This window comes from Lathyrus oleraceus, chromosome 2 (genome assembly GCF_024323335.1).
Source record: "Lathyrus oleraceus cultivar Zhongwan6 chromosome 2, CAAS_Psat_ZW6_1.0, whole genome shotgun sequence".
Classification (NCBI taxonomy): Eukaryota; Viridiplantae; Streptophyta; class Magnoliopsida; order Fabales; family Fabaceae; genus Lathyrus; species Lathyrus oleraceus.
In genome coordinates, this window is record NC_066580.1 from 32,251,558 (window position 1) to 32,262,250 (window position 10,693).

The 10,693-nt window shown below is 32.9% G+C and overlaps 1 protein-coding gene across 2 annotated transcripts; it reads right to left on the reverse strand.

The window, feature by feature from the left end:
- Window positions 1–1,194: 1,194 nt before the first annotated feature.
- Window positions 1,195–10,060, reverse strand: LOC127117873 (protein DGS1, mitochondrial). Of its 2 annotated transcripts, none has more exons than XM_051047994.1 (14): window positions 9,748–10,060; window positions 9,488–9,602; window positions 9,027–9,230; window positions 8,429–8,566; window positions 8,110–8,271; window positions 6,735–6,929; window positions 6,125–6,225; window positions 3,877–3,966; window positions 3,539–3,611; window positions 3,274–3,302; window positions 3,071–3,194; window positions 2,011–2,121; window positions 1,688–1,788; window positions 1,195–1,571 (listed from the first exon to the last, which is right to left on the reverse strand). In XM_051047994.1, exons 1-14 carry the CDS (start codon window positions 9,954–9,956, stop codon window positions 1,451–1,453), a joined length of 1,773 nt encoding a protein of 590 aa, XP_050903951.1. In that variant the 5' UTR covers window positions 9,957–10,060; the 3' UTR covers window positions 1,195–1,450. The 2 variants fall into 2 exon arrangements, with proteins under 2 accessions (XP_050903951.1, XP_050903952.1); XM_051047995.1 differs by having other exon boundaries at window positions 9,707–9,855.
- Window positions 10,061–10,693: the final 633 nt, after the last annotated feature.

The following is a 10,693-nucleotide window of genomic DNA, read 5'->3' on the forward strand; positions in this document are numbered from 1 at the left end:
CTCCAATAACTCAAACACAACCTAACTACTCTATCATGGGTCACGAACTCAACTATGGCACTAGCGCTTCATTGCATTTGTCTGAATATCTTAGGGAATCTCCTGAAGGTGGTGGTGATGTTCTTGGGACCTCAAATCCTCAAACACCTGGGGTGAATCATCAACATGGGTTAGGACCACGCGTTCGGGTAACTAGGGGACGTGGTACCGAAGGTCGATTAGGTCATCTCGGTTAACGACATTTGTCTTTTTGGTATTCGTATGTAAACTCATATTAATATTAATACCAATTGGTCCGATTTTAACTTTTATATAAAATGTTCATTGTTTTCCAAAAAAAAGATACACAACACACATAGGTGTCAGACCAATTAGTGTGTTCTCTTAAACCTAACCCACAGGCGCCAATTAGATTGACAGCACTAAATGCATAAGTCAATCCAATTGACGCCGCCTTTTTAACTTAGAGAGCACGCGCCAATTTATCTGACATCAATTCTTCAAAATGGATTATTTTAAAAAATAATCTGAAATGTGAATTATTTTAAAAAAATAAGTTATTTAGGTAAAAAAAAATAGGTTATTTAAGTAAAAAATTCTCACAATAGGACATACATATATAATTTTGGTTGAAATTAATTTAGAATAAATAAAATAAATTTAACAAAAAAAATGGAAGGAATTCTTTCAAAGTGAATCACCCATGGTGAAGTATCAAACGTTTTAAAGTTAATATATATTTTTTATTTAATTTTAAAATATGGCCGATGTAGACAAATTAATTTTATAACGATGTCTTACTAAAATGTAGTATGAAATAATTATTTTCAAAAGGACATTTAAAAATAAATTTACATCAAAAATTTGTAGATTTCTATTAAATAAATTCAAAATTATTTTACACTTTGATATTTTCAAATATGAAAAGTAAATTTAAGAATACTCTATCTCAAATTAGATGGAACTCGTGTTTGAGTCCTAAAATATCCGAGCGGCTTATCACACTACACCAATTTGCTTTGATTTAAATTGAATCAGTTTCTTAAATCCATGAAACAATTCAATTCAATTTAATGAAATGATTTTAACCGACATTTCTAACATTAGTAGTAGTAAAATAAAGTTACACCTTATGCATAAAAAGAAAACTAAACAAAACGATTTAACATATAAAAAACAATTTTAGGCCAGATATAAAATAATCGTGGATCAATCTTCTTATCTCTGTTCTTATAAGTGGACTATGATCTAAAAGTCTCGGGTTCATTTAGGTACTCATTTCAATCGTTGTACCAAAAAATATACACAAAAGTATAAACAATTATACTAATTGCTACAAAATAAAGTTGTGGTACAGCATTTACAACAAAATTGGGTTTCAAAAGAACAAAATTGGGTTTCAAAAGAACAAAATTGGATTTCAAATGAGAATTTAACAAGGGAAAATTTGTTACCGAGATTTGAGAACAGGGAGCAAGCAGTCGTAGAGGATCTTCAAGTTTGACATCACAGTGAGCTTGTTGTCAATTTGCAGGCGAGGACTAGCCAACTTAATTATATCTTGTCGCAAACTGTTCATAATATTGAATGTCAATATTCATATTTTTATCACACTGATATACCAAGGTAATATAAATCTAAATCCAAGTTACAAAACAATGACCAAACATGACAGATTAGAACGAACCGCTGCCACTCTCCAGAATCTTCGGCGTGTCTCTTCACAACACTGTACAGACGATCCAAGCTATAAAGTATCAATCCATATGTATACTTTGCATCACTCTCCTGTAAGAGACATATATTATCAATGTTCTATTAGTTGTTAGAAATGTCTATCATTCTAAATTAACTCAACATTGTTTGTGAGCCCCACCCCTTACACTAAATTGAAGAATTTGACACATTCTAAGAAAAAATGCATGTCTCATAAGTACATGAGGTACATATTCCACACATCAAGTACTTTAATATGAAGTAGATAAAATTAAGTCGGGTATAGGTTCTTACCGATCCTTGCTCTACATAATTTTGATACTGCATAATCCTTTCCTCGGCTTCTGCAACAAGTAGCCTCCTTTGAATCCGAGCAATTCTACCTCTTCCCTCAGCTTTTGTATCCTGACTTACCAAGACAGAATATTAGATAAAGTTTAACCCAAATTTTCAGAAAATCTATGGAAATTATACAAACACTCTGTAGACATGTTCAGCTAAACCCAAAAAAACTTGGAAAATCATAAGAAATTATATCATCAAACTATACTGAATACGCTGAAAAACCAAATTTCACGAGGAGTAGAAAAAAATAACTTAAGAACATTGTGTAGCTACCTCAAACCAATATGATGCAGATAATAAAATTATAAATGTTAGAATTTGTTAGTCGGCCATTAGTTAGGGGGATTTAATATTCGTAACAACTTTAGTAAGCCAAAAACAGAAGTTAGTTAGAGAATGGAAGTTAGTTACAATAGGAGAGGTTAAATAGGAGTCAATTAGTAGTAGAAAACAGTTTGGTTGTAAGTCATAAAGTGTGGGAGAGAAAAGGCCTCTCAAATGCCTCTGAGAGTTTGTTCTCATTTTGAGTTGATTCATCATTTTGCCTCTCAAATGTTTCTAAAATAAATACAATGAATGCTCAATAAAATGTATCTAAAATAAATACAATGAGTAGCTAACTTCTGATTCTATACATTTAAGAGAGATATTAACATGTGAATAAGGTGACCAATTCTAATAATAAATAGTTGGGGGCGGTCGGTTGCAATATAAGTGAGAAGATAATAAAGAAGATAACCGAGCTGATAGAGACACTAGAAATAGAGATGTGGTAATATGTTCGAGGTAATCTCCATTTTATAACTTTCTAACAATCTTATTCATGTACTCACTTTGATTATTTCATGGTGCATGGTTCACTCCAAACAAGATCCACAGTCCATTCATTAAATTTAGAGTCAATATAAGGTATCTTAAGTTAAGATTTACAATATGTTATCTGGACTCCTATCTATTATAATTTATAAGTTAGTGATTTTGTTCAAATCAAACAAGTATTGGAAATTACCCGTTTGAACCATCCCCGAATTAACATAATGAGTAAAAGGGAGACAAAGAAGGCAGGTAAAGCAGCCAAAACAGCAAAGTTGATTTCATTTGCCCGTAGAATTTGGTTTAGCTCCAGCATTGCGCTGAAACAAAATATCATTGTGAGGAACTAAAATAATGTGAAATATTCAGTTTATAAATTCTCAGATTCAAAAAGCTCACGTCTCAATATCCAGTTTCAGCTTCTGAACCTGTAACATTGAATAGTTATAGTTATGTTAAAATAGCTTAAACAGATGTTGTGATGTAGATAAGTTATTTAGTTTTATTATTTATTTAGGATTTTTAATTTGGGATTATTTATTGTTGTGTAGTATTTAGGGATCTTATTCTATTTTGAATGATCTTATCTCGTCATGTCAAAAGGAGCACTCTTGAATATCTACCCTCCTACCTCAGGTTAGTTGTGTCGTTTGAGTCACATTACCTGAATAAGCATAGCCCGAGCCAGCTCTCCACTGACAAGGTTTTGAATAGGATGCATGAGCTCCTTCTCATACCTACATTTATACATAAAATATATAAGATCATAACACTTGTGATGCTAAATCAGAAATCGACCATGCTATTGCCAACTGCCAACATATAATGAACCCTATTAGGAACGTTGTGGAAAACTGCTCACTGCCAGATCTATATATCTATATATTTACATTAACACTTCACAGTCATCAAATTACTATTTTCGCGGCATAGGAAAAGATAGCTGTAGAGTGAATTATTATAATTAACAATAAACATGAAAACCCTAAATCACTGGATCACCTGTCCATGACTATCTCGAGCATTTTCTGATCCGAGGCATTCACTGGAAATTTCTGACCCTTTGTCTGCTCACTGAAAGCCAACAACATTCTGCACAGAAATTTTTAGAAGTTAAGAAGAAAGCATTATCCATGCAACTAGTGTGCTTGTGAATAACACCGTGCATATAAATTATGGTCAGAAAGTGATATCCAAGATTAGGTGCTAATACAGGTTGTAGTTGTAGTCACACAGAAAAATAACTCAATATTGGTATTTTGAAGGCAATTTATCTCTAGAATGTCCTTACTGGCAGTGGCTGGACAAACATCTGTATCTATTTCATTTCTTACATATCGAAAAATTCTTCAGACACAAATATAGCTGATGCCACTTAACAAATATTTAATTACACTCCCTTATGGTAAAAAAAAAATGGTCGAAAACATTCTAAGAACACCACAGTTGGTAACTGGAGTGCAATATATGCCCAGAAATAGAAAAATTAGCATCCTTCATTCATTGTAAAACTTTCAATATAAAACCTTTTTTCTAATTAAATTCTTTCACTGACAAATAGTTGATGCATTTATCAATTTCTATTCCCAGATTAAATCTCTTTTACATAGAATCCGTTTCAACATTCAAGCCACGGAAGAAACTTGATGCAACTTATTAGAAATTTCCAGGTGCTAAAAGTTTCATAAGCATAGTTACCCTGGCCTAATTCCTTCAAGCATTCCTTCACTGATCTAACCATTCACACACAATTCATCAACTTGCATGACAAATATAGCTGATGCCACTTAACAAATATTTAATTACACTCCCTTATGGTAAACAAAAAAAATGGTCGAAAACATTCTAAGAACACCACAGTTGGTAACTGGAGTGCAATATATGCCCAGAAATAGAAAAATTAGCATCCTTCATTCATTGTAAAACTTTCAATATAAAACCTTTTTTCTAATTAAATTCTTTCACTGACAAATAGTTGATGCATTTATCAATTTCTATTCCCAGATTAAATCTCTTTTACATAGAATCCGTTTCAACATTCAAGCCACAGAAGAAACTTGATGCAACTTATTAGAAATTTCCAGGTGCTAAAAGTTTCATAAGCATAGTTACCCTGGCCTAATTCCTTCAAGCATTCCTTCACTGATCTAACCATTCACACACAAATCATCAACTTGCATGAATGCATATTCAATTATGAGTGAATTCTGAATAAACAAATTCACGAATTGCATAATTCTATTTAACCAGAAGCAATGTTCCATGATTCACAAGAAGTTTCTGCATAATAGTCTCGAATAACATATATTGATTGTATACTGGGTTTTCTTAATGGTAGCTATGTTATCAATCTCGAATAGCAGCAAGGTGCGGTCATCTCTAAAAATGGAACGGAACGGGAGCGGGAAGCAGAACGGCCGATGTTTAAGTGATGAGGATACTAATATGGTTAATATTAATAAACACATAATTGTCAAAAACTAAAACAAATTAATCAAAATTCATGAAGTACTCATATTTAGAAATAAAAGTCAGAAGTCTTGAGCAAAACATATTTGCAAATGCCAATAAAATAACCTTGCTATCCTTAAAAATTTAAGGGTAATAATATCATTTACGAATGACGCGGCCGGAGCGGCCGCTTTGACGCGGCATCGTTCTGAGCCCAATCCCATTAATGCGCTCGCTTCAGCCGAGTCACCCATATGTGACGGAACAGAACGGACTGACGTGGTTTTCTTGATTTTGCTGTTCAGTGCCCGAGATAACGGCTGGAACGGCCGAGTTAAATAACAGGGTAGAGTGCTTCTGATTCATGTAAATTTAAAAATGATATCTTATTTACCATTATCTACTTTTTATTTTTAAAATTTGATCAAATCATCAATAAATATCTTATTCTTAGTGGTCAAATACTCAAATATACATAGATAGCATATATAATAATGAACAATCTTGTATAAAAGTGAATGAAAATAACTTCGACAGAAGAATGATATAGTTCCATTTTCTATAAAATAATATTCATGAGGGCTGGAAGTTCATACTCAAATTGGACAAGGCAACAATTTATACTAAAAAGAACCACAGTAATAAAACTCATAATAATGAACTCTTATTTTTAAGGTGAATACATTAATAACATGTATAGCAACCTTTAACGGTTATGCTAAAAAAAATATTATGTGCATGCAAGTTGTATGCAGATTTATTATTCAAAACGAGGACAATGTATTTGAAAATCAATAACCTGTGTAGCGAGTCGGAAGTCAACCGCACCTCTTCAAGGTCCATAAGACCTTGATGCCTCTTCCTGAACGTCTCAAAAAGCTCATCTCGGATGGATAAAATCTGGATATATATTGCATCAGAATTGTATATGACATTATGAACTGTTGCATAGGCCAAGTAGGTCAAATAAAGGGATCAACAGTAAAAACATTCTTCATGATTGTTTTGCAACTTCGTTAGAAGTTTCTAGGTGATTTACTAGATAAAATCAAGCCTCATGCTTCCTTCCAGTGTTGATTTGAAAACCTCAATCATTGCGATAACATTTTAAAAGATAGGATTTAAGAGTTAGGGAAGAAAAATATATAAGAAATAGAAATTAGTCCATTGCTCATGAAAGTTTTTTAGGAATCCTATTTTATGATAGTTATTACCAATAGATTTTTATAAGCATGGTGAGGTTGAGAATATTGAACAATGGTATTGGTAGCCACTAGCCACACCTCCTATCTTGTAAGGATATGATTATGTTCACACACCCTTCATTTTGCCAACATTGTGTTCTCATGGAACATGGAAAGAAGGAAAAAAGAATGCAAGTCTAGTAATATAATAAAGAAGAAACTTACCGGTTTCTCCAAGTGTTCCGTAAAAAAGTCAACCGTTGAGTCCTTCGCATCCTGAATCCAATTATCAAGATCAGAACTTCCCATCAAGCTACTATGCCGCAAGAGCCAAAGGGAACATACTGAGAGACCAACGGCACCACATGCATAGTGGACCCAGTGTTGGGTTATTTTTTTTGGTTTTCTATGTTTGACAACCTGAAAAATGAAAATAAAAAAACCGTAAAATTGCATTTTGAAATTTAATCAACTTACCGTGTAAACCAGGTATGAGCCAACAAAACTCGAAATCAGTCTGCATTATCAAAGCAATAGGCGGTTTGATAGTTCAACTTCAGAACCTCCCTAAATGCCTAAATCTAATAAATATGGTGAAAGTAAGACAATCCATAGTAAATGACTCCAGGCAGGACAATATTTCCACTCCAAATGCCCAAGTGAGGAAGTGCCAAATCTAGCTGGGAGATGGGAGAGACTTCTTACTATTGTAAGTTAGTTACTCTGTTAGGATTACTGTAACTACCTTACCAGACTTCTAACTGTGACTAGTTCTCTATAAATATGAGCACCCACACCTGAATCACACAGAACAACATTTTACATTTCAGTTTTTCAAATTCTGAAATTCTGACATTCAATCTCTCAAACGCCCAAAGTAGTCATTCCCGAATAGCGGCGCGGAGCAGCCGACCTCAAAAATAGGATAGCGGGATAGCATATAGCTGGATGACCGCTCCATTTGATCATTTTTTGGACAAATTTCATATAGTATTTATAAACATATATTTAATGTAAAATTAAGCAAAGAACTCAACTGATTAAACATTCATACATCAAAGCACACATGACTTGAAGTGCATAAACAACTATGAAGGAAGGTTAAGCTTGAGTCTGTACTCAAATTTAGATTTAAAAATCCCAAAACTATCCAGTTATCCTTGAACGTTGTAAATTTAAGGGGTAATTTCGGTTTTTAGAGGGGAAAATGATAGCGGGCTATAAACCACTCCGGACCGGGAGCTCTGCTCCGCTAGTCTGCTATTTACCCTATAGCGGCCACTATAGTGTTTTGCACCACTAAGGCTCTTCCCATAGTGGTCGACCTATGCTCCGCTCTCTTATAGCGAGATAGCGCTGCTATTGGCCTTTATTGACTACTTTGCAAACGCCTAGTATTACAATATTGTACAAGAGCCTAATACCCAGTCATGGCTTCCGAAAATCATCCACCACCTTCCCCACCTCCAACCTGAACGATCTAATTGAAGACACTAAATGACTAATATCACCCCAAAGACGCCTCTAATTGAAGACACTATAAGCCTAATACCCATACAATAAATCTTCCGCCAAAAATTTAAGTGTAAGATCGTCTTACCAGGAAACATATGTAAGATTCCAGCTTGTCTAAATTACGGTAAACGGAACTGATGGCATCTCTAATTTCACAATCTGTCCATTGGGACCCATCCTGATTTATTTCTGGCAGCTCCTCAAACATAAGGGGAGTTGAATAAGTCCCATCAACAGAAGAATCGCTCTGAAAAGTAGAAAACATTAATTTTGGAATTAGCCATCAATAACACAAATGTACCCTTCGGTTTTTCTTTAACAAACCATGGTTCATGGAAAAAAGTACAAAAAGGAAGATGGGAATAAAAGTTTTAAAAAAAATTGTTTTCTTTATTCATGACAACCTGACGTGTTGCATGTAGATGTCCAACTGAAGCTTCTAATGTTGAGAACAAATCATTAATTGTACCCAACAATGATGGAAGTTTATTCTCTGGATCTTTTAATAACTCCTCTCCAACTTTATCAACTTCCACATAAATCTGAGCATGAAGAATCAAATTTGTAAATAATATCAGTAAATCATATCGGCATTTAACAAAGTTAAGTTGGCGAGCAACTTTATCAGATTTTTTAAAGTGAATTCATCCGTTTATGTTGCATCCTTTCATCATTTATTTCTTTGCTTCCAAAGTCATGTAATATGCCACAAGAACTTGAATTCTATGTAAAAGGTAATTGCGCCAATGTCAGAAAACAGGCCAGTAGAAACAAAGTTAGGTCAATCAGATAAAATAGCAGCAGCCGATACAAAGTATATATATACCTAAGCGATAACAAAATACAAAATATTCATAATCATTCCAAATATTCCTTTTACATTTGTGACAACTAATAACATTCAAATAAACAATGATTACGTAAAGCAAGATGTAGTCACCCTAATCATGAAACACTAATAAACAATAAAAACCTGGAACCAATAAGCCAAACCAACCAAACCTGAGCCAAGAATGTCGCCAATGAACATCTTAAGCAACTGAGAACAGATACTCTCTCATTAACATGATCAGATGCAGATTGACATAGATTCTGTAAGGAAGAATCTTGAGCAGCACGTCCACGCAACAACTTAACAGTCTCGCCAATAAAAGCACGAGGACCTCTCTCAAAAACCATGAAATAAGCTTTCCTATTATCTGATTTCTGAAACACAAGTAAAAATAAATAAACAATCAGAACAGTATGAGTACTTTCATAGAGATAGTGTCCAATATTAGACACTATCACATGAATATACTTAATCACTTCCACTATTATTGATGCCTACTTGTGAATATCAATATCATGCTCGGTATGCAACTATATCTTTGCTTCATTTCATGGAATTTTTCACAAGTAACATACTTCGAACCAAATGATGCAGATAGGAACAAAACCAAAAAAGAAAAAAGAAACAAAACCTCCGCTATGGATTGCCAAAACTGAAGATTCTTTTGAATGCGATGCAAGTTCGTCAAAACACGCTCTAACACATCTTTCAAAACGGCATGAACCCTAGATGCGTTAGTGTTGTTCCTGAAAATGAAAAGCGTCAAATAAGAACATCAAAAACCCTAACATTCACTTCGTAAAGAAAATAAAAGCATTTAAGCAAAAATTGATTTGTTTTTTGTTTATACATTTCATTGTTTATTCATGTTTTGATTGAAAATGAGCATACATAGAAGAGTCGAGAAAGTTGGAAGGTAAGGGAAGAGGGAGACATTCTCGACGGCGGGATGATCTGAAGGGAGAAGTGAAGTTTGAGAGAAATTTCGTCGGGGAGAAGAAATAGAAAGCGGATAATCGATTACGGAGGTAATCGGAATAGAAGTGTGGCAGTGGGTTCCTGTTCGCGGAGAATTCCACTTCCGATGGCACGACCGCCATGACAACCACCGTGGCAACTTCCAAGCTTTGCGGTTTCTGACAAGCAAAATTTGTATACCGCTACCCGTCTCCAACAATTGCAAGCTCTTTTCCAATCTGAGAAATGGGTCTTTAATAAAAATAATAAATATATTTATTATGTTTTTAATATATTATTATAGAATAATATTCAACAATACAATTTTATAAAAAAGATATATTATTATTTTAAATAAATCAACTCACATACAATATTGTATAATATCTAATATTGATAAAACTCTTTTTACAAATTTTACAAATTTATTTTATATTATCTAAAACCTGAAACCATTTTACAAATTTATTTTAATAAATATACAGGATAAAATAACTTTATACCATTATTTCATAGAAAAATATTAATTTATCATGTGATATCAATATTTTAAAAATATTTGTGTGATATGATGATCATTAGTTAACAAAATAAATTAATTTTATAGTACATCTTTCATTTTCTTTTATCATTTTTTATTTTAGTCTTTTTAAATATTTAAGTAAAGACACAACTTTTTGCTTTTGTCTATTTTAATTTTTAAAAATTTATTTGATTTAAATTGATATTTATAATGTATAGAATATTTACTTATAATCTCTAAAATTAAAATTGTTATATAGATTAGTTTTCATACAAATAAATTTTATAAATACTAAGATAAAATACTAAATAATAAAAACAAACAATGATATTTTATGAAAATTGAAAAAAAATAGAC

Excerpts from the sequence above, each read along its gene's own strand:
- LOC127117873 (XM_051047994.1), bottom strand. The coding sequence starts at position 9,956 with ATGGCGGTCGTGCCATCGGAAGTGGAATTCTCCGCGAACAGGAACCCA. Across the intron at positions 6,226-6,734 it reads CGGAACACTTGGAGAAACCG|ATTTTATCCATCCGAGATGA; the intron begins GTAAGTTTCTTC and ends ATATATATCCAG. Across the intron at positions 2,122-3,070 it reads TTCGGGGATGGTTCAAACGG|GATACAAAAGCTGAGGGAAG; the intron begins GTAATTTCCAAT and ends TTGGTAAGTCAG.